The sequence below is a fragment of the Triturus cristatus genome, chromosome 8 (genome assembly GCF_964204655.1).
Source record: "Triturus cristatus chromosome 8, aTriCri1.1, whole genome shotgun sequence".
Lineage (NCBI taxonomy): Eukaryota > Metazoa > Chordata > Amphibia > Caudata > Salamandridae > Triturus > Triturus cristatus.
The window spans coordinates 1672443206-1672461880 of NC_140591.1; the positions used below are offsets into that span (position 1 = coordinate 1672443206).

At 41.2% G+C, this 18675-nt stretch overlaps 1 protein-coding gene across 1 annotated transcript; it reads left to right on the forward strand.

Moving 5' to 3' along the window:
• The first annotated feature begins 776 nt into the window (after nt 1-776).
• On the forward strand, nt 777-16715 carry LOC146808562 (vomeronasal type-2 receptor 1-like). The gene is made up of 2 exons (XM_085624010.1): nt 777-1034; nt 15858-16715. Exons 1-2 carry the CDS (start codon nt 777-779, stop codon nt 16713-16715), a joined length of 1116 nt encoding a protein of 371 aa, XP_085480136.1.
• Nucleotides 16716-18675: the final 1960 nt, after the last annotated feature.

Below are 18675 nucleotides of genomic sequence, written 5' to 3' on the forward strand. Positions count from 1 at the left end.
AGTCTCACAAACCTAACATTCCAGATATACAAATATTTGTTATCCTTAATTTCTCAAAAACTACCAAACAGAGTTACATCAAATAACAAAAAGCATGCTTTCTAGTCCAAGGTCTAGGTTCCTGCCAAATTTGGTGTAACTCAGTTCAGCAGTTTTTGCAGCAGCGTCGTTCAAAAAAGTCTATAAAAAATGCATGGGGAATTTGGTTTTGGGACCCCCTTTTTCTCAACTCTGCACTTGACGGAAAACCCCAATACCTTCCAGGAAGGAGTTGAGGTAGATGAAGATTCATCCAACAGCACCAAAGTTAAACACAAACCAAAAAAAAGCACTTCCTAAGGCAATGCAGTCCTAACTATAACTGCTGAATGTCAACTGCCACTCCCAAAACGCTCTTCCCCTTGTGTGTGGACATCAAAAGAGTACCAGAGTAGGCATACTCTAAATGGCCCAGTCATGTAATAAGGAATGAGCCCCAGATGCAATTAGGCATGGGATTTCAACACCATAAACTCAAGCAACGGTGATTTCTTGTAACGTGTTGTTCTTTATAGCGCTTACAGTTATTTTTTGTAATGTGACTTGCCACTTATTCTCGGTTCCTGCTAAGTGTATTAAGACAATTTGATACAGCTGATCTTTTGTGATGTTTATAGCTCTACTCTACTCGAAGTCTGAGAGATATTTAGCCTCAGGATGCCATAGAGGAAACTCAACCAGCATCGATTTGTTTATCCTGCAGGTTCCATGTCCGCTATTACCGGGATGTGCTTGCGATGGTCTTTGCCATAGAGGAAATTAACCGGACTCCGGAACTTTTGCCAAACATCACTCTGGGCTTCAAGATCTATGACTCCTGCATGTCGCAGATCAAGGCCATTGGAGCAGCTATTGAAATACTCTCAGGGAGTTCAAGGCCAGTCCCCGGGTACAAGTGCCACTCGGGGTCAAAGCCAGCAGGTCTAATTGGGGAGCTCATGTCATCTATATCCGTTCCACTGGCAAGGATCCTAGGTCTTTCCCATTTTCCACAGGTAAAGGGAACATGTGTTCTATGGACTAGAACTGATGAGTGGTCATGTGAATAGATGCATAGATGTATTAATGGTCAGATAGACAGGAGGGATAATGAATGCTTTGGCAGCTACAGTGGGGCTTTTTATGGGCCTCTTCTTTCTGCAACTCGGCAGGCCAAAACTCATAAATAACACTATGACGGAATACAGTTTTCAATAAAAGAGCAAGTGGAAGCAAGGACACACAAAAAAAATTAGTAAATAGAAAAGGGAAGGAAGGAAAATTGAATAAAAGGAAGGGTGAAGCAATGATGGAAGAGTAGGCGGATGAATAGGTGAGTGGATGACTGCATGTGTAGAAGGATGGATGGGTGAAAGAATGAGTGAATGGATAGGGGGATAGACAGGTGAAAGGATGGTCCAGTAGATGGATGAATGAGTAGTTAATTGGATGGACATGTGAAAGGATGGTAAAGGGATGGATGGATGGACAGATGGATGGATGAGTGGGGTGAAATGATGAGCAAATGGGGGCAGAGTAGATGAGTGAAAGGATGGATGTCAGAGTGGATGGAAGGATGGTGGATGGAAGGGTGAACAAATGGATACATGGTAGAGTGAATGAATGGATGCATGGAGGGATGGATGGCAGAGCGGATGGATGGATCAGTGGATGGCAGACGGAATGGATTGACGGAGTGGGAATAGATTGAATGATGCATGACAAAATGAATGGATGTAAGAATGTAAAGGTAAAATAGTGAATATCAGCAGGTGAATAGAAGGGTGAAAGGATGAAAATATAGATGTCTGGATGGAAGAGACAAGAGGCTCTTCTAGGGAACAGTCGGCTCACTTGCTTCCCATGCTTTGTGCCATCAGAGCTTTCATTTCAAAGGGGGGTACTTTAATTTTCTGACTACACCCTTGAATGAATGGATGGATGAACAGATGAGTGGGAGCAAGGATGGGGGGATGGACGGGTGGGAAGAAGGATTGATGGATGGATGGATGGGTCTTGTGTTCGTTTTCATATAATAATCACATGCGTCTTGATAAGTCTTTTATTCATAACAACCAAGAGAAAACCACACAGCTACCACCTCCATTTGATTTGTTCCATTTTCTTCCTGCACGTTACTGCCTTCTAGAACCCCACCGATGCTCCAACCACCCATATGCTATTCATAAAGTTTATCGTGTGAGGAATATTCCTATGTTTCTAAGAAAGAAGTCTGTGAGAAAAAGATTGGTGGGACTATATATAATTGAACCTGTAGAAGCTAGAGGTTGGACTTTGCCTTTGGTGGTGTGAATGAATGCTAGTGGTAAGGTCGCTATGCAATGACCTTCTCTATCTCAATGATTACATATTCGGGATAGATTTCTGCTAAAATGCAATGCTGGCATTGGCAAAAGGGCACAAGTGGTTTCCCACTTTGGACTTCTTAACAGCTTGTCATCAGGTCAGGTTAATAGAAGAGTGTTGCAGGTTCACTTCTTTCATCACCCCTGATGGTTGTTTCCAGTTTAAAAGAATGCCCTTTGGACTGGCATCAGCTGCAGCGGTGTTTCAATGTTTAATGTTTCAGCTGCTTGGTAAACTCAGTGATGTCACGCACTTCCAAGATGGCAGGCTGTCATTGGGAAGAAATAAAACAGACAATGACAAGAACCTGTATACTTTGGAATTAAAAGGTCTAACGGTTGACTTTTCAAAGTGTTCATTTGCTACTAACATGGTGACATATTTTGGGAATTAAATCAGTGGATATGGGATTAAATCTAAGTTCAAAATTGTTGGGACTCTAGAATTATCCCTAGCACTAACTATTAAGGAGGAAATAACAATCCTTTTACAATTTGCTGAGTTCTATTCCAAATATGTGAACGATTTTTCAGAGAAGACATATGACATTAGACAATTGCTGCAAAATAAATCAAACTATAAGTGGGATGAAAAGTGAAACGATGATTTCCAGAAGATAAAACATGTCATTGTGAATGTTGCACTCCTGCAAGGATTTGACTCTTTGCCCTTACAGCTAAACAAAATAACAATGCACGTTTTCTAATCTGGGGTGACTATTGCACATGCGCATGTCTATCTCATTGTTTTTTAACTAAACTTCAAAGCATGCAGTCCAATTTTAAAACCAATAATAATTCTCTTAAATGGATGATACCTGATCCAAATCCTCCATCAGTGACTATTTGGTCTGAATTTGCACTTATAACCATTTAAGGATGACTACACTAAGTTAGTTGCACCCATGGCCACAACAGAGATTAAAGCATCCATTAAAGCCACAGAGTCAGACTCGCTCCTGGTTCCTTGTCTTTCCGTGTATTTCCCATTGCATTGCATAATATAACACATGTCTTTTATAAACCTGTCAAACCTTCATTCAGTGCAAGCAATGTACCCTCTACCAGGAAACAGAACCCTATAGAACCTCTCCTAAAACACTGTCAGTGGATCCAGCAATAGCTAACAACATCTGACCCATTCTCCACTCATATGGCTAGCTAGGGAAGCTGAAAAGGCAATCAGATCAAACTCACGCTGGGTCCCCTTGATTCTTTGGTACTGAGGCTGCCATGTCAGCAGTGATGAGCAATCTAAGAAAGATTGCAAAATAAGGTGCTATCTTGCCACTCTTTGTTTAGCCTGCCTTGGACACCACGTCACATGCAGAACTGATTTCAAGCCTGCATGAGACCGGTGTCACAGACAAGGCTTTAGAATGGCTAAAATCCCTTGTCAAAGGAAGAATACATGCTGTGATCAACCCTTCTTACACATCATCCTTTAAGACACTTACATACGGAGTCTCCCAGGGTTACCCTCCCATTTCCCCATCGTTTTCAACTTATATATGAAGCCTCTTAGCCAAACTCATATCTAGTTAGAATTCATGACATACTCTCATAATACCCAAATCCTCCTCCAATTGGATGGAGATATACCAGCAACACAGGAAAATATCTGTAACTACAAGATCATGGTGGTTTCATAGATGAGCCAGACCTGTTTAAACCTTGATTCTGACAAGACGGAGATACTGACTGTGGAAGACAACATGGACGCACTCTGATAGCCTTGTAGTCACCCCTCTTATCTCCACCCCTCTTATCTCCACAAAACCTTATATCAACTGCTAATAATGTTCAATTTGCAAGCCTCGTCAGTATCTTCAGCGCCATTATTCTTTAATTAAGGCAGATACACCCTTTGAAAAACTAGAAAAATAAATTGTCATCCAGATTGTTGTTGAAAAGAGATGCACATATATCTCCATGTAGTCAATGGCAGCTGCATCCAGCATTTCATCAGTGTAAAGGAGACAGTAGAGGAGAATGCTCCATTATTCTAGATTGGTGTCATGTGTGACATTGCTGAAATTCCAAACACCTTCAGCTCACTGATCATATGCTATGGTTGTATTTAGTTTGAACTGATTTTAGAATTAGGAGGGTTACACATAAAAATACAATTTCAGTACAAATGAAATGATTTAGTGTAAGAAGGTTTGAGTTTAAGTTTATTGTTTCAGTTAATTAAAACCATAACAATTTTGAATCTTAAAAACATAAAATATTCCAATTGATAACATTATGAGATAATAATTCCTGAGAAAAAGTGCAACCAATCATTTTACCCTAAGATTACAAGATTACTGCTACGGTAGTACATTTTAAAACCAATTAGCTTAAATAAAATTGTTAAATGTAATCAACATCCATACTATTTTTATATCTGAACCAGACTTTTCAACCCTTTGTTCACCATATGTGAATGTATAGGTGTACATGTGTTCGATTGATATTTAAGATTTCATTACATTGGAGACTAAAAGCGATGGGCCATCAGGTGCTCAGTGCGTGGTTACACCCAAGGGATTTAACGACAACAGTTTCTTTGGCGATCTTGAAGGGTAAGGGCACAATTCAGCTAGCGATTGGCAATGATTTTGCTTCAAGGGTCCATGCCAAGCAACTGCCATTATTACTCTGGGCTGCCCGAGTTGCTTTTATTAGATTGTTCATTTGAAGAAGGATCTTAGCGGCCATGCAGGAGAGCTGAATTGATTTACTGTTCATTTGATTTTGCTTTTCTGGTTGTTGTGCATACCGAACTGAAGTGATTCACTGTTCAGTAATGTCAGCACTGCAGTAAGGCATGATCTTATATTGAGCGCCCGAAAGGTGGGGCAAAGTAGTTTCTGCCTTAAAAAGGTTACAGCACAGAAAGTGTAATCAACTTTCGTCAAATTGGTCGCAAGGTCGGCAGAGAGAATTCGACCATCTTTGTTCCCAGAGCGGCACCTGATCTTTTGAGAGGAAGGTTCCCATGCGTGTAACTAAGTAAAAATGCTGGAAGGTTTGAAGAATGTGGCATGTAAGGTATGGCTGAGGCTCCCAGATGCTATAAGATTGTATAACTGACCACCTGGGTTTTTTGCCTGCCAATTCCACTTTATCAATCGACCATGATTATAGGTGGCAGCTTTATTGCAATTTTTTGGAATGCTGCGTGACTAATATTTAGGTCCCAGGCCTTGTGTAAATTGAGGGATGACTATGCTTGGCTGAGCACGGTTGGCCAGCTGTTTTTTGGTTGTGCGCTGATTTTTCATTTCGGACCAACACAACACAGCCAAAGACTGGGGTAGGGCTGCTCTCAACTTCCAGCACAATTTCAGTAGTACAGCCATTCTCGCTGGCAGCTGGTGCTGGAGCCCAAATTATAGGCAGACTTGAGCTTGAAAGGTGTATCTTGGGATGTGGTGGATTCTTTTGAACAGGACGGACTGTAGTGTATTGAGAGTCGTTACATCTTTGCCCTTTTTAATTTCTGAGCCGTAGGTCAGTGATGGTAAGAATTTGGCTCTAATGATTTGCAGCAAATACGTCTGAGATGAACTCCCCATTTTTTTATTTATTAAGTTGAGAGCAAAGAACACTTTGTTTGCTAAGGCCCTTCGTTGAGCAAGAAGCTTTTTGAAATTTAGTCTAGCGTCAAGTTCCACCCCAAGGTATTTATAGGTGGTCGATCTTATTTCCGGCAACTTGCCATTTGAGTTCCAGGTTTTGCTGTCTGTTCTTTGGCAAGAAGCAGATGACGTTGGCCTTGCTGTAATTTAGCTTTAAGCCTAGGGATTCCGTTATACTGTATAGGGTGGTTATTTGCCACTGCAATCCAATAGAAGTCTGGCTACACAAAACGACGTCATCCGCACATTGTAGGCTACGCACTGGTCTATATGAGAGTTTTGGAGGGTCACTTGAGATTTCAGATAGCAGGGTATCCAGGTCTGCTGTGTAAATATTAAAAAGGCGAGGGTCTAGAACACATCCCTGTTTGAGACCAATGGATGTGTGGAACTTTCTGGTCATTCTGTCACCCTTGCATATTTTAATTCGTACCCAAGTATCGGAGTGTAGATTAATGATACATTTGAGAAGGTTTGGGGGCACACCCCATCTTGCCATTTTTGCCCATAAAAGGTCTCTCTGGACCGTGTCAAATGCTGATTTTAAATCGACAAAGCAGGGGATAAGTTGGAGGTCTTATTGGTAGCTTTTACGATCATAAGACTAAGAGCCAGATTAGTATTTGTGTTCATACCTGCCCTAAACCCAGTTTGGGAAGCCAGAATGATTTTTGGGGCGGATTCCCATGCTTCCAAGTCTGCAAGAGATTGGCGGCGTAGAGTTTGCTTCAACATCAATCAAAGCAATTAATCTGTAGCTGGCGGGATTTGTCCGTGAGACAGATTTAAAGATGGGATGGAGAACACTGCCTCTCCATGATGATGGAATTGAGTTGGTAGTGAATGCTAAGTTGAATAGGGGTGTAAAATAAGATGCCCAAAAGGCCTGGTCGTATTTGAATACAGCATTGGGGAGACCGTTTGGTCTCGCTGCCCCGTCTTCAACGATTGCCCAACCTGCGATTCGTCCAGCCAATTGGTCGCTGGCAAACTTACATTGGGTGATACGCCCTTAACGGTTGCACCTTTTAGTCTGGCACTGTGGGTGGTTTTCTCTTGATGTGAAACCTCAATATACTCTATCAAATCCGATTCTGAGATGCCGGCATTACGATGACAATAGCTGCCATTTGCTACTGTGTTGATTTCTGCCCAAATCATTTCACTGTTTTTTGTTTAGCTTATGTGTAACAATTGTATCCAAATGTTTTCCTGGTAAGATCTTTTTGCCGCCCAGAGTGCCTTCCTGTAGGCGCGCCTTAGGCTTGTGATTTGCTCTGCAATGTAGTGGCTGGGCTTTGAGTTACTTTTGCACAGCTGCCTGATTTCACTATTTATGGCTCTTTTGTCTCTCCACAAGGCTGCAGTATACCAGGAGGAGTATAAGAAGGTGGATTATTATTTGGGGTGGGTGGACTCCCCACTCAGAGAGGCATAATTTAGGGCAAAGTGTAAAGTATTTATGTAGTACCAAAACAATGATAAAGTCAAAATACCAAACAATAAAATCAATAAACAAATAAGAAAAGTAAGTAAATTTCAATAAACAAAAGGACACAAAAATGACAAAAATCCAATAAAGGGAGCCAGAGATATTTGTTTTCAAGTTTTAAGCTAAAGAAGCACCAAAAAGCTCTAAGCGCAAATGATAGTCACTGGTCACGGTAGACCGGAACCTAGGTTCACTTTTAAGCCAGCCACAATTGATTCTGAGGTCGGATAAAATAGATAAAACAGGCGGAAGGCTCCAGTCAAGATTTTTACCTTGTAGCTAAGTCTGCAAAGTGGTAGTCACAATCTCTCATAGGGGCAAGACAAAAGCCTGTATCCAGGAATGTCTCACCAAAGGCAGATAGGCACTTAGTGAGCTCCTGCTGAAGCCATTGATTTTGGTGGGTAAGGCAGAAAAGTCAAATTTCATGTCCTGGACAATTATTGCATAAGTCAGATACTTTCTACACCTCCGTCTGGTCAAGATTTCCACCTTGAGACTTAATCTCTGATATAGAGCTCTGATTTTTCCAGTGCAACAAGGCGGCAAGTTGTATCTAAAGAGGACTCTACGGGGTTGGATACCTTCTCATTGAAGGCCTGCTGAAATGGATTTGCTGCTGCGGAGAAGGTCCATGCGAGACAAAACTGTTTCTTCAGCTCTGCGAAATTACGCCTTCACTGGATTGGCTCTGGTGGTTGACACTGGTAATCTGGCAGCTGGAAGTCACAAAGGCCTTATGAAGGGTCCTGTGTAGGTCCATTTGCAACTCATGATTCTTCAGCTTTTTGTGTCCCGATATCCACACAAGAGGTCAGCCTCTTGACCTTCGTGATCCACTTATTTGTCCTGGGTATAGGAGAGACCTGGTCCAGTCCTTCAGAGCTCCTCTCAGGTTACAGCAAGAAGGTTTCAATGCATTTCTTATCTCTTACACGTCCAGAAAGAGTTCTTAGGAGGGTATCTTGTGGTACAACATTTATGGTTGGCATTACCAAGTGGGTAGGGGTGAATCCTAGCGCCTCCTTAACCAATGGGGTAAAAGTTCCCTGGGACAACCCTACTCACTTTTTCAGCAGTTCCTGTTTGTAGTACTACAAATAATCCCACATTGCACTCACAGTAGCCCCTCCTAAATTGTCACTCATAACTTGCTCTGGGTGTGGCTTCCTTCTCAGAGGGTTTGGAGCCAGTCTGGCTGGGGGAACAGAGGCTTGTCTTCACCTGGTCTCACCTTATATTTACATGTGAAAGGCAGGTCCTTAACAAGTTGATGACGTTTGTGCGTCTATCCTAACTGGTCTTCTTGCAAGGGAAATATAAACGCTTCCCCTCAATCCGGACAATGTTTCAATGTTTCTGCTCTGGGAGCAGTATTCATACATCATTAAGGTCAAGCATTGGCAGGCCAGCTGTCAGGGGAAGAACCTGAGGTGACCATGCAAAAAGGCATATTTGCTACACATGGTCCATTGGGCTCCCCATTGCAGCCTCACGCATGCTGAGGCAAGTATCAGTTGAAGCCATGGAGCTTTAGGTTGCTTGTGGATAAGCTTGGACTCAGCTGGTTATAGGTCCTGCACAATTGGTTGCAGCTCCAAGTTAAAGAATTGGTGATTCCCTTTTTTTAATTAATAAAATATGTATCATTCTACTGTATGACGTATCAGCCCATTCTTATTTCAAATATGAGGAGCTTGTGGAAGCACTAAAAACAGGCCATGAATAGTCACTCATGTTTAAGACAATAATGTGGAATTAAACTTAGCATAAGATATGTAAATTAATGGGTTTGATTTTGAGACAGATAATAGCAAAGACAAACATACTCTTTTTATAAACACCCTCACAAGAAATACAAAGAGAAATACTTGATGAATTGGCCAATAACAGAAGTGGTTAAATAATATGACAATCCATTAAAGAACCATATTTCCTCTTTTGGCAGATCAGAAAATATTGCAGCTTTTGGAAGGATCAGATGGGATACTCTTGAAATAGATTTCCAATAATAAATACACTAAGCTCTGTCCAAGTAGGCCAACATAAGCCTTTCCCGCGGATCTTGAAGGGGTAGTTGCATCATAAAGATGAGATGACAGTTTGGGATTAGCACCTCAGCTAAGCAAGGCTGGTACAGCTTTACATGAATACCAGGTATTTCATAGATTTTAACCTGCTATTATGGCTAGTGTTTTTGACAAGGAGAAATATGGGAATTCAGACTCTGAATAGCTTGTGAGCTGCTGTAGTAAGTAGTTCTCCCGCACGCATATCCAGCATACTAAATCTGAACGTTATGCTTTGCTGAATATATATATATTAATACTATGTATTCTAGATGTAAACGTGTGTATTTGTGTAACTCATAAGCTGATGTTTGAAGAAAAATGGTTCCAAAATATATTTAAAGCTAGTTTTTGAGTGATACATCATGTGTGAGACGTATATTCCTTTCATGCCAGGCACGCTGCAGCTCGGGCTGGCAGGTAAGACCTACATAGAGGCATTCCGAACTGGCACAGCCTTCCTTTCATTAATGCCGGCAACCTTGAATGATGCACTGAGGTGATCACTGCTGGCCACAAATGTAATCTTGTCTGATGTGGTCACTATTACAACACTAATAATAATAGTAACTCGCAAGGATGTTCATGAAACATCAGTAGCTCTTATTACACAAAAGGTGTCAGGCCCCTGCTCAAATTGAACACAATCAGTTGGGTCTGAAGTAAGGGAATGACCACTGCCTAGTAATCAATACTATACAACATCTAATGCAAAGTGTAAATCCAAGAAAAACCTCTCAGAGGGGCAGGCATTTTTATTTTGCAATTACAGTTCATGACTGGGTTGCATTGCAGGCATTCTAAGAGGTTTACAGAAGTGCCAGGATTTACATTGATGGCCTCCTTACAGAAATGATTCAATTTAGCTTCTGTAGACTGGTAAAAAATGAAAGAAGCAATAGAAATATTTACAAAGGACACTTAGATAGCATTACCTTTGAAGGAGGTAAAGCAGGTGAACGAGAGGAAGTTAAAGCACATAACTGGGACTGACCACTATCAAACAGATCACAAACAACACTTGCAGGGCTATTCAGAAAAGTAACTTATACTAGTAAGTCATTTACTAGGGGTGGCATAAATTGTGTAATTCTGTGTAGCGTAGTCACGAATTCTGCAAGATTATGCAGGTTTACTTGAGAAGAGTAAATCTGCATTTAACTCTATTTTCTTAGTGCAAAAATGCTGCCTTGATTCAAAAATGGAAGCAAGGATGCTGTTTGCTCCAGGAAATAGAGCTAAATGCATAAGAACATGAACATGGAGCTCAAGCAGCAGCTCACATTTGCTAAACGTGTACTTGGAGTAAGATTTTTGCCTAACTTACTCCCAGTATTTAGCAATAGTTTCTTAGAACAAGATGCACCCATTCATCCAATAAGGACGTGAGGATGCATTTTGCCCTAAGAAAATAGTCCTAAAGAAACAGAACATTAACAGTGGTGCGTGCAGCCGCGCATGCTTGCTAAATGTGCTCTCGCAGTAGGATTTTTCCGCCAAAATTATTCTTATTATGCAAGCAGATGTAATCATGTCATTATTGACAATTCTGCATCAGAGAGCAGTGCAAAAATACAGAAATATTCCGCTGTAACTGAAATTCTACCCAGGCCTATAATTTACATGTGTTATTTACAAAATCTGAGTAAACATTTACTCAAAGTGCAGACTTACATGCTGCAACTCCCAGAAAATCGATGTGAGATCTAATGTTCAAGTGTAAATTACAGCTGACAAAATAGAAACAGTAGTACGTCTGGCACCACTCATGTCCAACCACTGGTACTGCAACAACCTCCTATAGTAAATAATGGAGTCAGGAAATTAAAGTGAAATCACATAGGTAACATGCTAAATTAAATTACATGAATTAAAATGCTTTTTTTAAAAAAAAATAAGTCTCATTTAATGTTATAAAAAAATCTAAAAAAATAAAACATATTTACTATTTTATTATAACCTATTTAAGAAAGTTTTTTGAGAAGTAGAAAGTAATATAACATTATATGTTATCAAAATACAATTAGACTACTTTTAAATAATTCTACATATGAATTTTAATTATTATCAGATGATTACAATATATTGTTTTACTATAGATGTGCACCTATTTTTTTATTTAATCTTCAGATAAACATTTTATGTGAGTTAATATATCAACATTTTCTAAGCATTAATATTTAAATATTTTACCATGTGAATACCTATATAGTTGGTACACAATGAAAAATCATTCTTTTGGGCGTATCTACAAATCTTACATATCCCCACAACCAGGAGGGTCTGTTTGACGTAACAGGATATTGCCTTTGTAAATTAGCCATAGCTACAAAAAAACATTACAGATGAGAATGTTGTCAAACTTGGCAATTTTTCACCACCTATTTTAATTTTCATGATTTGTTTCTTTGGGAAAACTGTGCAGTATATTCCCAAAAATCCCTTTGCTGAATTGTGTCTACTTTTCAGTATAGCTCTATAGCTTTCTAGGATCACACCTAGATTTCACACCTATTTCTTTTGCAAACTGCAAATAGGTTGCAAATATATAATTAGAGAAATTGATTTCCTCTTAGAAAAATGCAAAAAAAAGTGGACAATAATTGTTCTTTTGAAACAACTCTGCTTGTTCTTGAAAGGTGGTTATGTAGTGATCCTAGCACAGTAACCTTCCATTGATGCTATTTAGAAATAATAATGACAATAATCATAATAATAATACACATTTGCTTTCTTGCACAGCACATTTTTCCAGCAAAGCCCAAATGTAACTATATTTTGGCTATTTCCTCGGTCCTCTCAAGGACCTCAATTTGTTGTGGATACCTTTTGTGAAGGTTTAACTCTGAGCCACAACAAACAGCCAATAAAGGGCTTAACATCTGAAGCTGAACACCCTAGCAGTCGAGAGGTTAAGCAAAGAATGCCCTAACTTTACTTCTTACTTTACCACTTCCCTTGTGCAAATCCTACAGACTAGTGTTATAGGAACTGTTTTATTTGATTTATAAGACAAAAAAAATCTGGTGCAACAGAAGAGGAAATAGGAGTTTTTTTAGAGACTGACAGAAAATGCACAAACGTCAAGAGAAAACCATGAAGTACTCATGCACACACAAAGGCAAAGATGGAGAGGGTGTTACATGACACAACTGATTACATCACACACACTCATGCATGTTTGCAGTCTGATGACGGGTGCAGTGTCAGGGGATTGACAGTGTGTGATGGTCCTCTTTCTTTGGCTATTGCATCATGCTGCACCCTCCACTTTGGCAATGAGGATAGCCATGTTATCAACAATCTGGCCATGACAAACAAATCCATGCTGCGGTCACAGGAAATACATGCTGACAATGGGGTCCACGACCACACCACTGTGGCACTATCAACTCCCAGGCAGAAAATGAGTGTGCACTTACATAATTAGGGCTCAACTCATCTGGCACAGAAGCAAGACCGTCTCAGGCCTGCCCCATGAGACCTTCTTCTACTGAGAGGAAGCATCTATTCCCAGGTGTTCAGTCAACATGCAGAACACCACAGTCCCACCAGCCACTTCTAGGGGGCAGTATGAGGTTGCTTCATGGAGATAACCAATAATTACTTTATTATGAATGCTTTACATAAAGCTCTGCAATTGATGGTAGTCTCCACCCTCTTATGGTGCGGACTACATACACTAGCTCATCATCGCATTTTGTACCTCATTAGCAAATGAAGCACCAACACGTGGGATCATGAAAAGGAGCATGCAAGAAACAGAAACATAACAAAAAATCTAACTCCGCAGCAAGACCATTTAAGCATGATATTGAATAGTGTATTAGTGGGGCCTATCGGTGATTGCAGGCAGGTGAATCTTGATGGCGCAGCTGCTCAAGAAGCTCTTTCACCCTTTTTGGAGCACCTTGTTTTTTAGAGCAAATATAAGTTTTACTTCACAAAAAGTCCCTCAAACCAGAGAAGTAACAAATAAAATAAATATATAACTTTGAGCTATGTGTGTTAGAGGTGTTTGTACCCTTTTCTTGACACATTGCCGTGGAAGTCAAGGGCTACACTTCCCCCATAGGGACCGCTTTTTTGTTATTAAAAAAAATAATACAAGATGCTCCCCGAGCACACACTCCCACCATTCAAACCCTAGATGGTCGGTATCCCTAGAGACCAACACACCTGACGGGTGGAGTTGCAACCCGCTACCATAATTCAGTGAAGTGAGAGACTCAGCAACAGAAGCCCCCTTGTGGCATATATAGGTTGCTCGACCTAATAACTATTTCAAAGCCATGCAGGAGACAGACAGGGTGGCAAACCAGTCTCTACCTCTCCATTCACTGGTTCTGAAATGTTCTGAGTTTTTAAGAACTTGCCTGTGACGGATTCATTGAAGCCCTGAATATTTACTTCGATCTTCAAATGAACCCTGATTTTGATATTTCTAAATTCCACCAAACACGTCAACGTGCTGGTGGATCCATCTACGTGTTTCATTTCAGGGGTGAGAATTAGTGAGCAGATGCACTGACATCGACCCCCACAAGGAAGTAAAGGTGCAGATCATCTAGGTCTCAAATCGGCCCTCAAACAGAACATAGTCAGAAGATCAGGCATTTGGCTCAGTGAAATTTCAGACTTGCCCGGTCACATGAACTGTCCAATGAATGGGCCGAGCAGCTGGTGGTGGCCTTCAGTAAAATATCTACCACTGAAGAGTTGAGTGGCCTGAAAACAATCAAAGTAGAGACTGCATCAGCTATCACAAGAGGTTAGGTAGCCCAGGTGTCACCTAAAACACAGAATGCTGGAAAGGCATGCAAATACTGCGGGCTTCCTGCCTACATCCTTCAAGATGGCCAGCCAGAGATAAAATGCATTCAGTATGCTAAAGTACCAACCACTTCACAAGGGTTTGCAGGGGAGGCCATTCCAGGAGGAATTTGCAGCAATACACTCAAGATAAGAAATATTAACAACCATCCTGAAGATTAATTAACATACATGCAGTACAGTTGGTTTTCTCAGCTCCTCACACACCCCGCGGTTATATTTATCTTAAAAGAAGGATGAATAATAAAACTCTGAGTTAGTCATGCAATACAGATATGTTAAATAAAGTACTAGAAGAGGCATTCATATATGAGAGCCAAGGGATATCAGGAACATGATCTAAGGCAAGACAGTCTAAAATAATCAATTTTGCGAAACTTGTTTCCTCTTTAGACCAAATACAATGCCAGAGTAACAAGGGTTTCAGTAAAAGCAGGTCTTCCAAATATTGAAAACCAACATCCTTGTGGACAGTCAGGGATGAAGCTGGGACTGGAAGGCATAATACGCATTTTATGAAGGTGTTCTCCTCTATCTTAAGGGGGGTTACTAAGGTACAACCCAAAACAAGACAAAATAGCAAAGACTAATTATTTCAAAGATAGTTATATAAATATTGAGTAAGATTAAGTCTTACTGAAGGAAACATATCCTAAACTAAAGTAACGTTTCAGGAACAATTGTGGGAAATTAAGCAGCAGGTGTCAGCATGTAAACATAAAGTCTCTAACAGCAGAACCAAATGAAGGTTCAGTCAGATAAATGAAAATAGACTTGTTCAAGAGGTAAACTTTGTGAGGAGGACAAAGTGAGCATAGGGTTTCAAGGGAGGTGCAGCATGGAGAGAAGGAGGGGGGAGTAAGTAACCAAAGCTCTCACCAATAGGATGGAGATAGGGCATGTTACTGAACAGTAGCCTTAAGTGCCATGGAGATGGGAGCTTGAGCAGCACGAAGAGAGAGTTGAAAGAGCATCATGAAGTTGGGGATGAAAGCGAGGAAACAAGAGTACAGATAAAAAATCAGCTTCAAGATGACAGAAAAGGTTGAAGAAGCAAATGAGATAAGCTAGAGAGGTGTGGTGATGAATGTCAGGAGAGACCAAAGAAATGATGCCTTGAAGACACCATAGCAGAGAAGGAGGGAAGGAGAAGAAAGATCAGAATAGGACACTGGTGAGTGTCAGAGATAGTACTAAAACACACAAGCGCTGTTCAAAAGTACACGGAAGAGAGTGTGGAAGAAAAAACAAAGTGGTTAACTTCATCAACTTCTACTTTATTGTCTTTGTTAAAAAGAATGGGGAGAGCAAGAATGTTTAGAGGGTTGACCTTCATGTAAGATATTGGGCAACAAAAAGCAGTTTCAGTAGAGTGTGCTGGGATCCTCAATTTAAAAATGAAAAAAGTGTGCAAAGAATCTAACTCTTCTTTAAATTTCTCTTGCTACAGATCAGCTATGGATCTGTTCTCTCCACATTAAGTGACAAGATCCAGTTCCCATCTTTCCTGCGTACAGTTCCAAGCAACAGTTTCCAGAATGTTGCCCTGGCACGGTTAATGGGGCACTTCGGCTGGACCTGGATAGGGATGATTATTTCTGATGACGAGCTAGGATTGCAAGGAGGACAAGACATGAAGAGGCTGATTGAAGAACATGGGGGATGTGTGGCGTTTGTAGAGAAGGTTCATCTGAGCTTTGCCAGAGAGCTGTTCCTTCACATTGTTGACATTGCACAAATGCATCATGTGAAAGTGATCATAGTTCACAGCCCTGAAGTCCATGTCAAGATGCTCATGGAGGCTTTCCTTGCACAGAATGTAACGGATAAAGTATTTGTCTTCTCTGCATCTTTCACACTGACTATCGGTCTCTTCAAAAGGGAGACCTGGAACATATTTAATGGCTCAATAGGACTAGCCCCCCATGCCACAAAGATGCCAGACTTTGAAGACTTTCTTTCTCACATACATCCCTTTAGAGATCCCAATGATGTCTTTGTGAAACATTTTTGGGAGAAAGTGTTTAAGTGCAAGTGGCCTGGATCTCAGGAGACAGAGGAAATCACGTCTTCGGAGAAGGATGAAAGGTCAATCTTCTGCTCAGAGAGCCAAACTTTGGAAACAGAAGACTCAGATTTCTTTGAATTGTATGACCTGAGCTATACATACCACACATACGTGGCTGTGTATGCCTTGGCTCATTCTTTGAACGCTTTGATGACGTGTAAACCAAGACGAGGACCTTTCACTGATGGAGCATGCGCTGATGTCCACAGCATTCAACCTTGGCAGGTGAAAGAGTGGTAGAGCTTTATGTTTTAACAGTTTATCTATACCTTAAAGGTCTTGCACAAATGTGAGGGCACACAAGTCATGAAATAAATGCATTTACCTTAGCAATGGAAAGTGTTAGAAGTTAGGAAGATTGGTAAATGACCATACGTTAGTTCTAAGCTGAGGACACTAGAGGCTGTTAAGGTGCGAGTTAGGATGTTGGGAGAGTGAAGTTAGAGGGTCACAACTGATTTGCATATGGCTGGGTCCAAACTGAGCTGGCATGGTGGGTGAAAATAGATGGACTGGGATTCAACCCGGAGAGATTGGCGGTGGCTGAGATTAAGTCAAGCATACCATCCATCACCAAGTTATTGTTGCAGTTGATGCCCTAAGTGTGACAGGTATGCCCAGACCTGGGTCCTGTGCTCACTATGCCACTGGAAGCAAGCTATACATGGCCAATGAGACCTAATCAGGGTGAAACTGGTCCTAGTTTGCTTGTGTTCCGGTTCAGGAAGGACCTGGTCTAGCAGTTCGGGATGAATGGTTCTCATTGGAGTAGGCTTAAGACAGATTTGAATATAGCTGGGTCCAAACTGAGGTGGCATGGTGTGCAAAATACCAATGAACTGGGATGCAGCCCAAGTAATTATCAGTGGCTGAAATTAAATCAAGCATTTCATCCATGACTTTTTGTGTACTTCAGAGTAAAGCGTCATTAAATTCTACATACACCCTAGAGCTAACAGGGGCATAAGACAGAGGCAGTGTGCTGCAAATGTGTTAAGCCCATTAAGTACACACATTTTGTTTGCTTTTTTGATCACCCAGTGTTGTACTTTTTACTGTGGGTGAGTCTCACTACTTGTGTTTCACCCATGGCAACTGCACTTGTTTACCACTAGTGTCCACCTTTTAAGATAAGACTGCTGCAACGAATATTGGGTAGCAGGCCCTAGGCTAGTCATATATGAACATATGTGCACACCTGTGTGCAGACATGTGCAGGCTGTGCATGTGAGACTATGTTGTGCGCAGCCTGGTACCTGAGCACATGTAACCTGGCACAGAGGGGACTCTGCAAGATTAGATGTTGACTTGGGATAGACCTGATAATATTAGTGGCACTCATAGGTAAAGTCAGTATGGTTTACTGTTTTGTCTGCAGTGACACTGTATTATAGACATAGGAAGGAATCTGCCTTAGAGTGCAGTTTTGCTTCCCTTAGGCTAAAGAGTCCTATAAGGTATGAACCTGGGGTGAAACATCTGTGCCCAGTTTGAATATGCAGGTCCCAAGATCCTACATGTACACCTGATGGGTCATCAAGAATTTTCATATTTCTCTGGCTCAGCTCAGAATCAGAGTTCAGACCTTTTTTCACCCTAATGGGCAAGTAATTACACTATTCCCAAGTTGTGGAAACTAAGGCCACCCCACCAAAAGGATTAATAATGGGACTTCGCTCAGCTCTGGAGAAGGAAGGAGCTGTAAAGAAAATCTGCATCTGTTAATTAGCTATCATACTGTTCCAGGGTTAGGATGACCCAGTGAACAAAGGTGGAAGCCCGGTGAACTGGCCAACACAGGATGGGGCTACCATTTGAAGTTTTGGTGGGACCCTGTCAGTGATGTCAGCTAGGGGCAGAGCTGAGCTCCCAACAGGAGATGTGAACAATTACTTTTTTACACTTCCATCTTGAATTGCCCCAACATGCTGTGCACAAGGGTTTGGATAGGAGTGGAGGGGTGATGTGGCACCCTAGGATTTGCCATGGTTGCAGTTTCTACAACTTTCCATCCCATTTAAAAACTGTTGAGCAAGGGAGAGTTGCTGACTTTTTGGGAATTGAATACTGAAATTGGACGGCGGAACCGGAAATGGACAACTGGGAGGACAAGCCCCCTATGCCCTAATGGCCTATGGACTCAGCTTATAGTTAACCCCAGGACCAGTGATTCTCTCTAGGACAAGGGAAGTTGATTCCC